General features: G+C 51.0%; 1 protein-coding gene and 1 long non-coding RNA gene across 2 annotated transcripts in view; one reads left to right on the forward strand and one right to left on the reverse strand.

The window, feature by feature from the left end:
- Positions 1 to 3,934: 3,934 nt before the first annotated feature.
- LOC134948382 (uncharacterized) overlaps positions 3,935 to 18,148 on the forward strand; it is a 101,830-nt gene continuing 87,616 nt past the window's right edge. The window contains exon 1 of the long non-coding RNA XR_010182947.1: positions 3,935 to 4,450. This is a non-coding gene — a long non-coding RNA (uncharacterized LOC134948382). The remainder of the gene's footprint in view (positions 4,451 to 18,148) is intronic.
- Positions 6,986 to 17,944, reverse strand: LOC134948380 (E3 ubiquitin-protein ligase RNF12-like). The gene is made up of 2 exons (XM_063936313.1): positions 17,677 to 17,944; positions 6,986 to 14,294 (listed from the first exon to the last, which is right to left on the reverse strand). The coding sequence occupies exons 1-2, from the start codon at positions 17,744 to 17,746 to the stop codon at positions 13,669 to 13,671; spliced, it is 696 nt and encodes a 231-aa protein (XP_063792383.1). The 5' UTR covers positions 17,747 to 17,944; the 3' UTR covers positions 6,986 to 13,668.

Below are 18,148 nucleotides of genomic sequence, written 5' to 3' on the forward strand. Positions count from 1 at the left end.
TATTTGCAATGGCAAAACATCTGGATGCGATTTTTGCCATTGCGATTTTTTAGACTGCAGGAAACGTGATTTTGCATGTTTCCGCACTCCATTACATTTGTGATTTTCAGAAAACACGCAATTCTTTGGGAAAAATCGCCCGTTTCCAAATATCGCACCTTATTACATCTAGCCCTATATCTTCTCCTATATAATAGCCCAGATCTGTGACTTTGTGATTCATTTGCTAACGCTGGGCGGAGTCACAACAGTGGGAGGAGTTAGTCAAATGAGTCACAGATCTGGCCAAATCTATAGGAGACTAGGAGCAGAAGCAGATAGTATGGGCATGGCACAGGCAGGGGAGCATACCTCCCAGCTTTCTGCAGGACTTTCTTCAGGCAGAAGCAGGGACACACACTCGGCGAAAAGGGGGCATGGCTTCACGGGAGGGCCCCGTTTTCGTCAATGAGGGGGCATGCCCAGCGCTCTGTGAGCTGCTGGCATGCCCCCCCAGGGGCTGATTATGAGTCCGGGGGGCCCAGGGCACTTGAGACAGGGGAGCCCTATCTCATTGCTGTGCCTGCTGTGGGTTGGGGCGTGGCCTAATCGCGGGCGCGAGGCCACACCCCCTTACACAAATTCCGTTTTTTTTGTTTTTTTTTAATGGGATTTTGGCCCCTCAGCTAGGGGTAAATCCAGAGGAGGTGGTCGCTCCCACCTACACACCCGCACAGGCAGAAGAAAGCAGGGAGACTGCTGCCTCCCTGCAACACCACAGATCTGCCAACACGCAGCAGCGTGTGCTGACTGTAGCACAATGCTGCCGTTGTTGCTGGCAGGACGGGGGGGGGGGGGGCTTCTGAGCTGGGACAGAGCTACTCGAGCCGGGGGGCCCCCTAAAACTGTGGGGCCAACGGTACGTACCCCCTGCCCCCCCCCCCTTAATCCGGCTCTGATGCCTTAATCCATACCCCCTGCTGCCCCCTCTCCCTCTGTCTCCACTATTCACCGCTGCTCTGCTAAGCAGAACAGCGAGTACAGGAGCTTTCCAACTGACCCCCCCCGTTACCGCGGGACACTGCGACCCGCGGGTGGGACAGCGGGACAGACCCAAAAAAATGTGACTGTCCCGCGAAAATCGGGACATTTGGGAGGTATGGGGGTGTGTGAGGGGGTATGCCGTACAGACAGACGGGCACCGGCTCACTGTGTGCTTGACCCCCCCCCCCTCTCTGGCGTGGAGGAGCGTCACTTTCTGGCACACTCCACGCTTCTTAGCTGCAGTTTTGATGGGCACCTGCCGCTGTGCAGGTTCCGTACTGCCTCTGTTATCTCCAGCCCCGGCAACCCCACCGCTAGCTGCAGCGCTGCCACCCACAGTGAGGTGCGCCCAGCTCCTTCACACACTTTAGCCGGCGGGTAACGCTGCAGAAGTCCGAGCTGCTTGCAGGCTCCGACCCCCTCCTCCCTCCAGCCGCAGCATCTCCTGGGGGCTAACCAGTCACTCCCAGTCTCCCCTTACCACAGTGCCCGGCAGCTGCGCGAGGTCTGCGGTGTGTGACTGAGGAGGGGGGGAGGGATGCGGACGGGCAGAGGAAGCAGGACTCCAGCCTAAGAGAGTCCGCCATGCCAAGTCTCCACCAGCAGCAGATCCCAACAGGTTGGAGTGGAACAGCAGCAGCCAGCAACAGTGACTCCGGTAAGACACATCTGTCTGTCACCACTGTTTTGTCCCTAATACCAATCTCTCCCGTGCCCTGTGTTCTGTCATGTCCCTGTCACCCCTGGCCTTGCCCTGCCACCCTTATCCTGGCCCTTTCACCCTTATCCTGGCCCTGTCACCCTTATCCTGGCCCTGTCACCCTTATCCTGGCCCTTTCACCCTTATCCTGGCCCTTTCACCCTTATGCTGGCCCTGTCACCCTTATGCTGGCCCTGTTACCCCTATCCTGGCCCTGTTACCACTGTGCTTGCCCTGTCAACCCTATACTGGCCCTGTCACCCCTGTCCTGTTCCTGCCACCCCTACCCTGGCCTGTCACCCCTATCCTGTCCCTGTCATTTCTGTCCTGGCCCTGTCGCCCCTGTCCTGGCCCCGTCACCCTTTTTCTGTCCCTGTCACCCCTGTCTTGGCCCCGTCAACCCTGTTCTGACCCTGTCACCCCTGTCCTGGCCCTGTTACTGCATACCCTCCAACTACCTTTTTGGCAGGTACAGTACCCGCAGCGCCTCCAGACCTCTCCCCAATGCACCACACCTCCGCACCTTCCCCTCCACCCCTCCCCCACACGCTGTGCCTCCAGACCCCCTACACCACCCGCGGCTCCCACTCCTCCGCCCCTTCACCACCCACAGCACCTCCAGGCCGCCTCCACCATCCACCCCCTTTATATGTCTCCCCCCACACCTGCCCCCCTCCACCCGCAGCATCTGCAGACACCCTCCTCCATCCGCGGTCCCCCCCTCACCCACCCCTCCCCCACCAATGGCACCACCGCACCTGCCCCTCCACCACCAGCAGCACCTTCGGACCTCCTTCCCTATGCGCCGCACCACCCGTACCTGCCCCTCCCCTACCCATGGCGCCTGCGGACCCCTACCCCACCCCCGGCACTCCCGCCCCTTCCCATCCCACAGCACCTCCGGAACCCTTCACCCATCCACAACATCCCCACACCTGCCCCTCTCCCACCCATGGCACCCCTGCCCCTCCCCCACCTGCAGTGCCTCCGGACCCCTCCCCAATCTGCATCCCCCACTCCTCTGCCCCTCCCCCACCCGCAGCACCTCCCGACTCTTCCCCATCCGGGCCCTTCCCCCACTTCTGCCCCCCCTCCACCTGCAGCATCTACAGACACCATCCGCAGTCCCCCCCGCACCCGCTACATTCTGTACATCGTGCCCTGCAGGTGCTGTTCACGCCGTCGCAAGGGGCTGCGCCTCCTTCACCATCGCACGCCCTTTCATTGTGCAATATTTAACCACTAACAAAGGAATGCAGGTAATACTTTATATAATACAAATATTGAACCCCAGAAAGGCATGCAAGGGTTAAGGGGGCGTAGCCCCTTGCGACGGTGTGAAGAGCGCCCGTAGGTCGCGATGAAGCACCTAGTATCTAAATATTCATTGCTGACATGGTATACAGTATAAATAACCCTATTTCTGTGCAGATGCGTCCTTACTCATCTTTCCCGCTATGCAAATGCATCGCAAGCTGCTTTTTCCGGCATGGCGTACCTCAGAGGGAGCGTGCGTATCTCCCCGCTGCCCATCGCAGATACAGCTTAAAGGTATAAGTGTCACAGGCAGCGGGGGAGCCGGTGGCATACTGTGCAGGCAGCGGGAGAGCCGGTGGCATACAGTGCAGGCAGCAGGGGGGAGCTGATGGCATACAGTGCAGGCAATGGGTGTAGCTGGTGGCATACATTACAGGCAGCGGGGGAGCTGGTGGCATACAGTACAGGCAGCGGGCGAGCTGGTGGCATACAGTGCAGGCAGCGGGCGAGCTGATGGCATACAGTACGGGCAGCGGGGGAGCCGGTGGCATACAGTGCAGGCAGCGGGGGAGCTGATGGCATACAGTACAGGCAGCGGGGGAGCTGGCAGCATGCAGTACGGGCAGCAAGGGAGCTGTAAAAAGGGGGACGTTGTCTGCCGTAATGTGAAAAAAGGGGACGCTGTCTGCTGTAATGTGTAAAAATAGGGACGCTGTCTACCGTAATGTGTAAAAAGAGGGACGCTGTTTGCTGTAATGTGTAAAAAGGGGGACGCTGTCTACCGTAATGTGTAAAAAGGGGGCGCTGTCTGCCGTAATGTATAAAAAGGGGCTCTACCTGATGTAGTGGCGTTACTGTGCGGCGTAATTTGAATAATGGAGACTACTGTGCACCGTAGTATGAATTGGTATTATTTTGTGGCCACACTCCTTGCCCATGAAGCCACGCCTCTAATGTGGTTTTTTTTTCTTCTTTTGCGCGCCTCTGGTACACACTGCCAGTATTTTACATAAGGGAGTTGCGCGAATGCCGTTTCTTGCACACAGCGCTAAAATGCCTAGTTACGGCACTGGTGGTTAGCATTGCTGCCTCACGGCACTGAGGTCACTAATGTTACGTTTGTTTCCCACCATGGATCAGACTACTAACTACATGGAGTGTGATTATAATTTACTCCTTTGGGCTACATATAATGTCACTGCTTAGCACGGCCATGTACCTGGCTTCTGTGTGATGACACTTTTGCCTTCGGGTATGTTACTATTCTAACATATGCAATATACAGTATAACTGTCTTACTCTCTATAGGGGAGGAGCATAAAGCAGAGAGATTGTGACGGCAGACATAGTGACTACGCCATAAGGACCTGCGGAGGAACTTCACGGTTTTTGCCTTGGAGCCCAGCAGTGTGGGTAATCCGGATAGCACTCTGCTTTTATACCACCAGTGGCTCCATCCTCACTGACCGGGTAAGGACACTCTGATCCACTTGAACATTTACTGGACTCTTTGATTTGCACAATTATCGCTGCCTGTTTTTAGGAAAAACACACCATGTTTTCTGGATAAACTTCAAGGACACTTATTGTTTTATTGTATTGTATATAAATCTGCATGACTTGCACATAAATGCGTCAGTGTTGAATATTATTGGTATTTACTTTTAGAAAACACATGCCATGTTTTCTGGATAAACTTCATACTACTTAGGAAACACATGCCATGTTTTCTAGATGACTCTCATATGCTCTTTTACTGTTTTGTTTTTAAACTGTATTATCTTCTGAATCTTTTTACTCATATTCGTAATAAATCTTTTATATTGGGATCTCACTGAGCGCCTGTCGGTGTTTTACCACATTCATTCAACTTGCAATACAACTTCTGGTCACAGGGAAGGCCCAAGTTATAACCCATAGGCAGCACGTGAAGGGTGCGCATCTGAACCACACCAACTACCTGTTCAATCAGGATGTAATCGTGTCCCGATACCGACGCCGGAATCCCGACCGCTGGAAATCTCTGACGGCTGGGATCCCGGCGTCGGTATGCTGACCGCTGGGATCCCAGACGCCAGTAACCCAATCCCAACCCATTTAATCTGCCCAAAGCGGGGAGTTTAGACGGGTTTAGGCGTTTTAGGCAGATAACCCCAGTCTGTTTGGGCACGATGGGCGCACAGACACAATTGAGTTGTGACAATTGTTTTGGTGTCTAAAAAGTTGCGTTTAGACTGGATTTTTAGACGCCCAAAACAATTGAATCGGCCCCACTGACTGCTGCCGTAACCGCACTGGTAATAGAACCGGCAAGAGTGAGGGAAGGAGTGAGAGCAATAGGATCAGAGAGTAAGTGGCATTTATAGACTATGAAAGCCTAAATGTAAGGCCAGAGCTTACATATTGGTCCTAGCTGGGGATTCCTCCAAACCTTGGCATGCCACTTACACCTGTTCCCTGTGACACTGTAGTTGGAATATACCATTCTGGTTTCTAGTATGGCAGGGGGTCCCGGGGCCACAGCTGTTAGGTTGGCCCAGAATGGTTATCAGGTGCAGAGTGAGTTGGGTCATACCTGGATGTAGGGTATATGGCAGGTCTGGTCCAGGTATTGTAGGCTGGCTGAGATCAGCAAGCCAGGTAGGTATCCGTCCTTTAGGGCGACTGAGTTGCAGTGAATAAAAACCTGCTGCCGTCACCACACCTGCTGGGCGTAGTTCTTACAAGTGTCACACTAGATGTAAGAGGAAATACTCTATAGAGACTTGCACCTAGCTATCTCTCTACCTGTGACCCAGCACTATATTCTGCTCGTGTTACTATCCAATACGGAGATGGAATATACCCGGGACCAGGGGCCTAATGTCCATAATGAGTAACAATGACTTCTGCCTCCTGATTAGCTGCAGATGGAAATAACTGGTAATCTCCTTTGGCTTTGTCGTGTGTTCTGCAGACTTTGAGGGAGATGTATCAAAGCTTGGAGAGGGTTAAAGTAGCAGCCAATCAGCTCCTGTCATTTTATAGTGTTTGAGCTTATTGGGTCTATATCTCTCTCCAAGCGTTGATACATCTCCTCCTATGTCTGGCTTCCTGACCAGCTCCCAGTTCCACCATGTGCTAATACTGAGACCGTGTTCTCTGTAACGCACCCAATAACTTGTGACAGCTGCCATCAGCACCGCCCCTTTTCAGTAAGTGTGTCACACACATCCCCTGTAACCTGAGTATGACATAACCCATTCATTATTACCATACACAGCGCCGGAGATATTCTGCATATCCAGATCTCTAGTCTGGAGTGTTGTTAGGAGACCCCCATTCTCTTCAGGCTGCCATTTAAGGTACCTATTGGTGCAATCCATAATCTGTATTCCCTCTTATCCCCCCACATTCAGACCCTCGCCCAATCCTGCTGCTTCCACCTCCGTATTATCTCCAGTATCAGCTCATTTCTTACATTAAAGATAATAAATCCCCTCATTCACCATCCCCATATCTCTCCCCTGGATTACTGTAATCACCTTACACTCCCACCCACTTGTCTCTGCCAATGACCCCTCCACTGCTTCCCCCGATCAGCTCTTGCCACTGGCATCTTCAGGATTTCTCCCCCTTTGTGTCCTCTCCTCCCGCAGAAAGTCAGCTGTTGCTGCTGTAGTAGAGCTCTCTCCTCCCCTTCTATTATCTAGTATATTAGTAATGAGATGTGCTAGTCTGTAACCATGTTACATGTATAACCCCTATGGACATTGCTGTGCAGCTCTGGCGTGCTATATAAGTAACCTGCCTACTGGCTCCCAGGCCTCAGACACATCCCCTCTTACCCCTGATAACATACACACAGGTACAGCACAGGGGGCAGTAAGGGTTATACTCACCCTCCTAACGGCTGAGGATTGCCCTGTGTATGCATCAGTGATACCCAACATAAACCTTACATAAAATAACGACACGGAGACGTGAATTTGGCAGAAACTGTTAGCAATTTATTTAAATGAGCTTTAAACGTTAAATAAAAGAGAAAATAAGTTTACCCCATACATTAATTTTAAAGCCATAAACCTAGCTGAGCAGAAAACATGCGTGGCCAGGTAAGCAACCCTTGCACCTATCACCCAGGCGATCTGCCAAAAAGAAAAAAATTCATGGAAATTCCATGTAAACGAGCTTCAAGCCAATCGAAGCAACATATAGATACAATAGGATAGGTAAAACAAATAAATGGGGGAGGGGGTCACACAAGTAAACTCGGTCAGAGGTAAAACTTAAAACCTGCTGAGGGACACATAATTGAAATCCAATTAGCCAAATCAAGTATAATTAAGCCGAATTAAGTCCGTCAGTCCAGGTAAAAAATTGTTAAATCCCTCTAAACTCCCACTGCCAACAGTGGCGAGTAGCTAATCCCCGAGTAGGGAGGACAGGGGGAGACGTACAAGACAGCGCAACATGCAACAAACAGCGCAACAATTCCTGCATGCGCCTAAACGCTGCTAAGGCCTACGGAAACTATCTAAAGTCGCCAGAGCATAGCCAATCATGCCTAACCACCTCTTGCCTAGCATACTTAGTGGGGGCAGATACACGTGTATTGGCAAATTCGCAGGTGTTTTCGTTCATTTTTGGTGCAATTTTCGCCAATGCCGATTTCAACAAAAAAAAGTGAAATGGCATGGGCGAAAAATGGATTAAAAAACGTGTGAAAAGCCCGCGACTGAATGCCCTGTTTCGAATTAGTGCCATTTTTTTGACTGGTCAAACAAAGGCACGTAATTGAATAAATTGAATACCCCCCTTAGCAGCACGCTTCCATGCCCTGACCACGCTACTAGCAGAGCCAGAGCCATCATCCTCTGAATCTCCAGTTAGCATACCAACAGTCGGGATCCCGGCAGTCACAATACAGACGCTGAGATCCCAACGGGGGCACCATGCCGCCGGTATACCGGCGAGGTAGGTGATTCCCCCTCTATAAGTGTCCATGACACCCATAGAGAGAGAATAAAACCTGTGGTGAGCGTAACTCGCCACCGAGCCCGCATGGGGCTAAGTTGTGCTCGCCCCCTGCCGGCATTCCAATGCTAGGGATGCCGATGTCAGCATAATGACATTCAGAATCCCAACGCACACAGCATATATACATACATACACACAGCATACCTACACACATAGAATGCATACACACATACGTTCATACACACAACACATACAGCATACATACAAACACACATATGCATACATACAGAAAACATACACACACACACACACACACACACACATACATACATACATACATACATACATACATGTATAGCATACCTACACACACCCATCATGCATACCTACACACAGCATGTATACATACATACATACATACATACATACAAACAGCATACCCACACACAGACAGCATACATACATACATACATACATACAAACACACATAGCATACACACATACATACACAGCATTCCTACACACACATACAGCATACATACATACATACATACACACACACACACAGCATACCTACACACACAGCATTCATACATACATACACAGCATACATACAAAACACACGCATACACATACAAAATACAAAATTAACCAAAACAGGAGGAGGAGGAGAGTCACTGCTGGAGTCCATGTGAGCTGATCTGCTGCTGCACATGCTCAGTAGCTCCCGGCCTCAGCTGTGTGGGTGTAATGTATCCAATGCAGAGAGCTCTGCCGATCAGAGCTCTCTGTGAGGAGCAGCCAGGCAGGCGCTCTGATTGTGACTGCGGGTGGCCCCGGCCGCTGCAGAGATGTAGACAAAGCTGCTGTCTCCATCTCTGAAAGACAAAATTGGTCCCTCATGGGGGACCCCTAAGAGGGGAGGGGGCCCAGGGTAACATATCCCCTGGCCCCCCTTAATCTGGTTCTGCCTCACCTGAAGTCTCGGTCTGACCAGTCACCAACGCCTCCGCCGAGGAAACAGCTTCATCTTCTCTCAGCTCTTCATCAAACTCTGAAAAAGGAGTTAAAGCCGCCCCCGAAGATGAAGCTACTGAGGCGGTCAAAAGGGGAGGAGAAACCATAGCGGGCGCCCTAGTATACTCTACTGTTGCAGGTGCGCTCATACCCAGTTGGACAACAGCCGCTCCCATGTCCTGACATGCCTGCAAAAACTGCTGCATCGCCGGTCTGGATGGGACGGAAATAAGACCCCAGCCCTGAACCATGGTCAAGGGCCGTGCAGAATCAGGGGCCATAGCCACTACAAGGGGAGCAAAAGCCGAAGCTATAAATGACATCGCCGATGCGAAAACCCCCGTATGACGGAGAAGGGGGGCCCAGAGCATATTTTTGAACCTGAGCCCAACACACTCAAGTTCCGCCACTGATGTCGGACCCGTTTTCTTGATGCGTCAAGGCCTGAGGTTTACTCAGATGACCGATGCTAACACAGGTGGTACAATGCTCAGAACAGCAGCAGATCAGAGAAGCCATCAGGTGATGTCTATTTGCATAAGACGCCTCCTGAATCAGGCTCTGGTAGATTCCTTGCACTTGGCATGTATGCTATGCAGAGCAGGGGTTAGAGTGCTCCCCCTATCCCCCCGGGACATAGCGCCCCGCGGATGGGACAGTCTGACAGTTCCAGGAAAAGCGGGACTATTCTATCCAAAGCAGGACGGCTTGGGGGTATGCAAAGGATTCCCCCAGTGCCACACATAAGATGGCCACTGGCCAGTAGGAGCACAGTGGGCCTGATTCAGATGTGGACGGAGGAACTATATCTGCTGCTTATACAAAAGCAGCAGTGGTAGCGCTAATATGGTAATACAGCAGGATGCGTCATGCCTCCTGCATGCATTACTGATCCGAGCTGCATCCTAGGAGGCAGTATCAGATCTTCTGCAACACTATCGGCCGGCTGAGTGACCCAAGGAGTCGCGCAAGTCAGCCACCACATCAACTATGAAGGAGCCATGAAATCTGCAACCTCAGGCGGATAATCCTGGCCTAGTCCCTCCCTAAAAACATTGGCGACACAAATCCATTTTGAGAAACAGGCTGTTGCCACCCCTCCCCGCCCTCAAGCGGAATCAGACTGTCAATCACTGATAATCTAATACCGTAGTATGACCAATGTCATGGACCTGTACTGCACATGTGTAGCAATGCCCAGTGTACTAGCGCAGTCACTGGACCTGCTACTATGTGCTCTGTTCTTCCTTGCCTGGGACGGGCTGGGATCCTGGGGTCGTCCTATGGGGAAGGAACCGGCAGTGGAACCAGGCAGCACTGGGGACCTGGGCCCTGTCTGGTCCAGTCCCCACCTGCCCAGCTGGCTGCAGAGTTCAGCAGCGGCCATGGAGGAGTTGGTGAATAACCACTTCCGCTCCACGTGTGTAATGGCGGCGTACCTGCATCGAGTGGCGGCGGCGAGTCAATCCTGGCTCACTGCATCATAGCCCCGCTTCCTGGCACTGGCTTATTTCAGCCAGCGCCGGGCACGGGTGAGCAGTATGTCAGCCGGGAGGGAGCAGTGAAGAGCTCCCGATGATTGAAGATAGAAGACGCAGGGAAAGGCGCCGGAAGTCCTGGAGGGTGGTGGCAGTTGTGAAAGAGCTGTTGCACACCGCCGCCCGCCGGGTGAAGCTCAAAGATCCGACGCTTGTCGGTGAAGACGTCGGAAGCCCTGGGACAGCGGTGTGCGACAGAAAAGAGCTTATACTAGCCACCACTGTCAAGGTGAAGACTCCAGGAAGCCCGGAGGTGGTGGGAGCCATCCCGCCTCTGGCGAAGACCACGCGGAGGACGGGTCTGGACCAAGCTTGGTCAATCACAGCCCTTAGGATGGATAAATCCAGACGTTCCCTCCCTAGACCACCAGAGTTTGAGACTAGGCCTCCGGCGAAGACCACGTGTTGGGTGGGTCTGGACCAAGCTTCATCCAGCCACAGCCATTAGGATGAGTAAATCCAGACGGTCCCACCCTAGACCAACAGGGTTCGGGCACTAGGCCCGCGGACATAGCAGGCACAAGGCCTTGGATTCATTACTCGGGTACTAGGCCCGGGTGACATAAAGGGGCATTAGGCCCAATAGAAAGGCAGTATAGGCGAGCACTAGGCCCGGTGAGCAGTGTGGGCAGAAGGCCCAATAGAGCTGCACACTACATGGACACTAGGCCCATGGATAGAATCTTTAGCCCCTAACGGCAGCAATAGGTCGGGGTCCCGTGGTCATTAGGCCCAAAGCTATTGTAAGAGGCTCAGGTAGGTGAGCAATAGGCCCAAAGCATTTGGATCATTTCAGGTAGGCGGGCAACACGCCCATGGCAGCAAAGTCCCACAGATAGCCCAAAGCTACTATGTGGACGACAAGGTTGGTATAGGCAAGGGCACAATGCCCAGTAGTCTTACATTGTGCGATTAACCGCAGGTGTGGTAAGTCGGCACTAGGCCGTAGTATCTTTTGATCCTGCGCTAGGCCGCAGATTGGATAAGTCGGCGCTAGGCTATAGGTGTTGTAAGTCGGTGCTAAGCTGTGATATCGCTTCATCCGGTGCTAGGCCGCAGGATGGATAAGTCGGCGCAATGCCGCAGATGTGGTGAAAATGTCGAAGTCCTGGGACAGTGGTGTGCGACGTAAAATAGCTTTTACTGGCCACCACTGCCCAGGTGAAGATTTCAGGAAGGCCGAAGGTGGTGGGAGCAAAACCACGCGGAGGACGGGTCTGGACCAAGCTTGGTCCAACCACAGCCCTTAGGATGGATAAATCCAGACGTTCCCACCCTAGACCACCAGAGTTTGAGACTAGGCCCGTGGGCATAGCAGGCACTAGGCCTGGGTCGCATTAGGTGCGCACTAGGCCCGGTGGACATAAAGGGGCATAAGGCCCAATAGAATGGCACAATAAGTGGTCACTAGGCCTGAGGAGCAGTGTGGGCAGTAGGCCCAATAGACTTGCACATTAGGCGGGCACTAGGCCCGTGGATAGAAAATTTATCTCTCAACAGAAGCAATAGGTCTGGGCCCCGTGGTCATTAGGCACAAAGCTCAGGTAGGTGGGCAATAGGCCCAAAACATTTGGATCATATTAAGTAGGCGGGAAACAGGCCCATGGCAGCAAAGTCCCCCAGATACACAACAATAGGCTGAGGCACAGTGGGCGGTAACCCCAAAGCTATTGTGTGGATGACAAGGTTGGTATAGGCAAGGGCACAAGGCCTAGTAGTCTTACATTGTGCGATTAACCGCAGGTGTGGTAAATCGGCACTAGGCCGTAGTATCACTTGATCCTGCGCTAGACCGCAGGTTGGATAAGTTGGCGCTAGTCTACAAATGTGGTAAGTCAACGCTAAGCTGTGGTATCTCTTCATCCGGCGCTAGGCCGCAGGTTGGATAAGTTGGCGCTACGCCGCATATGTGGATAAGACGTCGAAACCCTGGGACAGTAGTGTGCGATGGAAAAGAGCTTTTACTGGCCACCACTGCCCAGGTGAAGACTCTAGGATGCCCGGAGGTGGTAGGAGACATCCCGCCTCCGGCGAAAAGACCACGTGTTGGGCGGGTCTGGACCAAGTTTCATCCAGCCACAGCCATTAGGATGAGTAAATCCAGACGGTCCCACCCTAGACCAACAGGGTTCGGGCACAAGGCCCGTGGACATAGCAGGCACAAGGCCTGGGATTCATTACGCGGGCACTAGGCCCGGGTGACATAAAGGGGCATTAGGCCCAATAGAATGGCAGTATAGGCGCGCACTAGGCCCGGTGGGCAGAAGGCCCAATAGAGCTGCACACTACATGGACACTAGGCCCATGGATAGAATCTTTAGCCCCTAACGGCAGCAATAGGTCGGGGTCCTGTGGTCATTAGGGCCAAAGCTATTGTATGAGGCTCAGGTAGGTGAGCAATAGGCCCAAAGCATTTGGATCATTTCAGGCAGACGGGCAACACGCCCATGGCAGCAAAGTCCCACAGACAGGCAACAATTGGCCAGGGCACAGTGGGCGGTAAGCCCAAAGCTACTATGTGGACGACAAGGTTGGTATAGGCAAGGGCACAATGCCCAGTAGTCTTACATTGTGCGATTAACCGCAGGTGTGGTAAGTCGGCACTAGGCCGTAGTATCTCTTGATCCTGCGCTAGGCCGCAGATTGGATAAGTCGGCGCTAGGCTATAGGTGTTGTAAATCGGTGCTAAGCTGTGATATCGCTTCATCCGGTGCTAGGCCGCAGGATGTATAAGTCGGCGCAATGCCGCAGATGTGGTGAAAACGTTGAAGTCCTGGGACAGTGGTGTGCGATGTAAAATAGCTTTTACTGGCCACCACTGCCTAGGTGAAGACTCCAAGAAGGCCGAAGGTGGTGGGAGCAAGACCAAGTGGTGGGCGGGTCTGGACCAAGCTTGGTCCAACCACAGCCCTTAGGATGGGTAAATCCAGATGGTCCCACCCTAGACCACCAGGGTTCGGGCACTAGGCCCGTGGGCATAGCAGGCACTAGGCCTGGGAATCATTAGGCAGGCACTAGGCCGGTCAATATAAAAGGGGCATTAGGCCCAATAGAATGGCACAATAGGCGAGCACTAGGCCCGGTGAGCAGTGTGGGCAGTATGCCCAAAGTAAAGTGGAGGAGGTGGTATGGAATCTAGAGAAGGTGGTAATTTAGATCTTCCTCTTACCGTATTCAGGAGATCCAACACTCAATCTGCGCTGGGATGCACTCTCTGCGGCACAGGGGACAGCTGGAATGTGTTGCAAACCACTGTGAGATGCAGCTTGGATGGTACTTGTGGCTGCAGGGCAGGGTAGACACTCGCTCCCCATCTTGGTACTGCATCAGACAGATGGCACATGACTGTGTCGCTTCATCCCCAGCAATGATGGTAGATTGGAAAAATCTGATCCTTAGCTGCAGGGCCTGGACATTCTGCCTGTGCATCTCTTCCACCACAGCTGGCCTGTTCTGTTCGATGATCTCTTCCAAAATGGCCGGGATATTCTGCTCATTGTCAGCTCCCTCAGCGGCTGTCCTCATCTGCATGACGATCTCGTGCACCATGTCCGAGAGATTCTGCCTATTCTCCGCTGGCTGCTGAGACGTTGGCTGTAGATGACTTGGACCAGGGAGAGGATCTGGACTTGGTCCGTCTGTTGGTGCCATCTCAGGAGCAGGAAGAGGAGAACGGCTTCGGTGTCTCTGCTCCCTCTGAGGTCTCTGCAGATGTTCCTGGGTGTCCTGACGAGCTCTCCTTTCACCTCCTCGGCGCTCAGACCGCAGTCTCTCCTCAAATACGGTCTGGGTTGAATCATCTGAAAAGATATATCTTATATAGTAGCCATAACAATTACCTATCGATAACATGTACCAATCAATTGCCGATCAATAACTTGAGTTAGAGTAAACATTTTGGTATATCATTGATAGTGTTACACTGTAAGAGACTGTCAGAATAAGAGTTGTTTCATTTATTATAGTTATTTTTGTAAGTGAAATTTCCATTAAGAGCAATATTACAGCATTAAGCAAGAAAGGAACCAATAAGGAGCCGCTCTCATTGGGAGAATGGATCTCTAGGTGATCCAGTAAGAAAAGACACAGAATAATGCAGGTAGAACAGAAGGCCTGAGGGGAGCTGCACTAAACAGAAGCGATATAGGGAGACAAGAAAAGCGACAAGAGGGGAAATGAGAGGTAAAAAGGAGGAGGGGGAGAAAGAAGAGAGTGTTGGTAGGGGTGCAGGCAGGAAGGGAGGAGGAAGGGGGAGTGCTGGCATGACAAATCATTAAGTGATAAAATATCAGATCTAAGCAGGGGATATAGTGGAGGAGGCCTCGTTATGACAAACCCAAGGTGCCCAAATATATGCAAACTGGCTGGGGTGCTCAGGCAGGACGCTAGAAATGTATTCCAGGTGTAGATTTTCCAAATAGGGTTGAGTAGAGCAGAGAAGGGAGGCAGCGCTGGATGTTTCTAATGAGCAGCAGCAGTACAATTAGCTGCATTTAGCTGCATGAGTGAGTACTGCTGTGTGTGTCTGCAGCGGAGTAGGGAATGGTAATACCAGTGAGTGTGACATTCAGACGATCAGTCGCTGACCAGAACCCTGTGATTCTCGGACAGATCCACCATAAGTATCCCAAGGAGCCCCTATAATATCTATGAGTGGTCGGAGGGGGAATAAATGAGAAGGCACCAGAGGAACGAGTGCGGCTCAGAGTGGAGATTGGGCTAGATGTGAGGGTGCATTAGTGGGGGTAGAATAGGTGGGAGTAGGGTAATAAAGAGATGGGAATAAGGGTGTGAGGGGTGTGGGAGAGTCTGGTCTAGCCTGTAAGGAACATAAGTGAGTAGCGGAATGGGAAAATCATCTAAAAATACTGAACTAGTCTTTAAATGAAAACATGCTGAGGACTGAGCTCTAATGGTTCAGGTCAGTGTTTCTTATACTTGGTCCTCAGCACCCCTAACAGGTCATGTTTTCCAGACCTCCTGTGTCTCCCTAGACTGTGTCAGTCAGGAATGAATGTGCTGCAACTTTTGAAATGTGACAGATACAGCGAGTGATGAGCCCACCTGTGCCCCAGCTAGGGGGTCTGCAGCACGTGGCCTGTCAGCGGTCCTGAGGGCTGAGTATGAGAAACCCCTTACATCATACAATGACTTGGTGATTTTGTGAACTCGGAGACACCATGTTACTTTGGGCCATGCTGACCGTGTCCATCTCTGTTCAGCTGCTGGACCCAGAGCTCAGCTGTCAGCTCCTATTTCTTCCTCTGCATTAGTTCCCCATCACTGCGTCCCTCCTCGCTAGTCTGCACCATGACCTGCTTTGTTCCCTGCACCAGCGCACTCTCAGGCCTGCATAAGCAGAAACACCTCACACCCACAATTCATCCGGGCATGTCCTCTATCTCACACTGCACCTTCTCATGGCTGCTGGTGACATCTTACCCAACCCTGGACCCCGTACACGCCCCACTATCTGCTCACACTCCTCTTTCCACCCCAAAACTTACCATCCAGCCCATGCTTGTAATCCCTCCAACCTGACCCACATTCTCCCATACTCTGTATAGTACATAAACCATAGATCTCAGAGTCACATTACAGTTTCCAGATCGTAGACTGTTGGTTGGTAAAATTACAATTATATTGAGATAGTTTGTGAGGGGGGCTCTGAGATTTCGGCTGCCTAGGGGCCTCCACAGGCTTTAATGCGGCACCACTCGCACCCGTCCATGATCTTCTTATTTCACTATCTATCACACCCCATTGCCAGTTCATTTTGGCACTCGGAGCACATTGCATTGTTATCAGACTGCGTCACCCCCCCTATTGGTCCAGCAGCTGAATAGAGATGGCAGCTCAACAGATCCTAAATCAGCCTTGTGTTACGTGTGATCCCAAATCCTCAGCACCGGTGTTATTACTGAACAGTACCCATAAGGGTCGGATGGTTTATGTATATATAAAAAGTGTGTGGCAGGGCATAGAGATAATGTGCAGCATGGTCAGATCACATGCGCCCGCACCACCCCACTGTGTCCCCCAGTGTGTGACAAGGAGATACGTTCTGCAGATGAGGATAATATAATACTGAAAAAAAATACTTTTTAAGTTATATTAATAACATTTTTTTTAAGGAAAACACTGTTATGAATGGTTTTAGAGAGAAACATCATCAGTTAAGTGGTTAAAGATTCCCCAATCCACCAATCTGCCCCCATACATTACAGATATTGTTCAGTGATTGCAGATCATTTTCAGCAAATACAGATCTGCTGAATCTGGAAAGTCTCATCATGTTACTAGTAACGGTCTGCAAATCTACTGATTGTTACCATACACTAGCAATCTACAGCTTTAATTGATCTGTGAATTACAACATATTTAAAAACCTGATTTACCAATCACTGGTCAGAATCTGCGATCTGTGATCCCCATATATTGTGGATTTTGTTTACACAATGATCTGCAAAATGCCCTAATTTATTGCTGATGTATGGGGGCCACATCTCCAGCTGCCACCCGCATGCTACCCAGGGTAACATAGCATGGGGGGATATTTATCGGTGCTTGGGGAGAGATAAAGTAGCAGCCAATCAGGTGCTAACTGTCATCATTCAAACCCAGCCTGTAAGCTTTATCTCTATCCACTATATCACTTTAAGGATAAGGCTTAGTATATCTTCCCCTCTGACTGTAACATGTTAGGAGCTGATTGGTTGGTATATTGGGGTCTATGTATGAAGCCTGGGATAAAGTGGATGAGATAAAGTACCAGCCAATCAGCTCCTAACTGCCATGTTATAGGCTGTGTGTTGAAAAATGTCAGGAACTGGTTGGTTGGTAGTTTATCTCCTTTCACGTTATCTCTCTCCAAGTCTTAGTACATAGACCTTTTTATCTCTCCCCAAGCTTTCAGGAATCTCCCACATAGTATAAGGCAGGACATATAGCTAATGTGCAGCTAACTCCAACTACCACCCGCATGCCACACAGGCTGAGAGGACATAGCGGAGATTTATCACAGCTTGGAGAAAGGTAATGTGGGGAGAGATAAAGTACCAGCCAGTCAGCTCCTGTTATTTTAATGACAGTTGGAAGCTGATCACTTAGTACTTCATTTCTCTCCTATCTTTGATAAATCTGCTCCTTAGATTGAAATCACGGTATCAAAATCTCACTTACCATGATCTCCGTGACGGCTCCACCTCCTCTGATCCTCCAGGAGCCGTCTCAGCTCCGTTCTCCGGCTCATCTCCAGATGTCCAATAAATCCACCAAATAGAAAAAATAAAATAAAAAAATGCTCAGGAAAACCACAGATTTTATTGTGCTCTGAACAACAAGATAAATCGCTGGAAGTATAACACTAGCTGCCAAAGCACACTAGCTCGCTCTTCCAAGGCAAGACTATAGTATCAGCCACCAGAGCTTCAACTGTCAACTGCCACTGATGTGGCTGTGCACTGGGCTCATATACCTGTCCATAGTCAAAATGGCCGACTGCTCGCATCACTGCAGTCAGTCAGCCATATTTCTTACTGGCATGGAGAAAACCAGCTACTGAGTATCTGTATTATCATGAATTTTACTGCTGACTAGCTTACACAATATTTCTACAAACTTTCCAATGAAGCCCCACCCACTACCCCATAAG

Source organism: Pseudophryne corroboree, chromosome 8 (genome assembly GCF_028390025.1).
Source record: "Pseudophryne corroboree isolate aPseCor3 chromosome 8, aPseCor3.hap2, whole genome shotgun sequence".
Classification (NCBI taxonomy): domain Eukaryota; kingdom Metazoa; phylum Chordata; class Amphibia; order Anura; family Myobatrachidae; genus Pseudophryne; species Pseudophryne corroboree.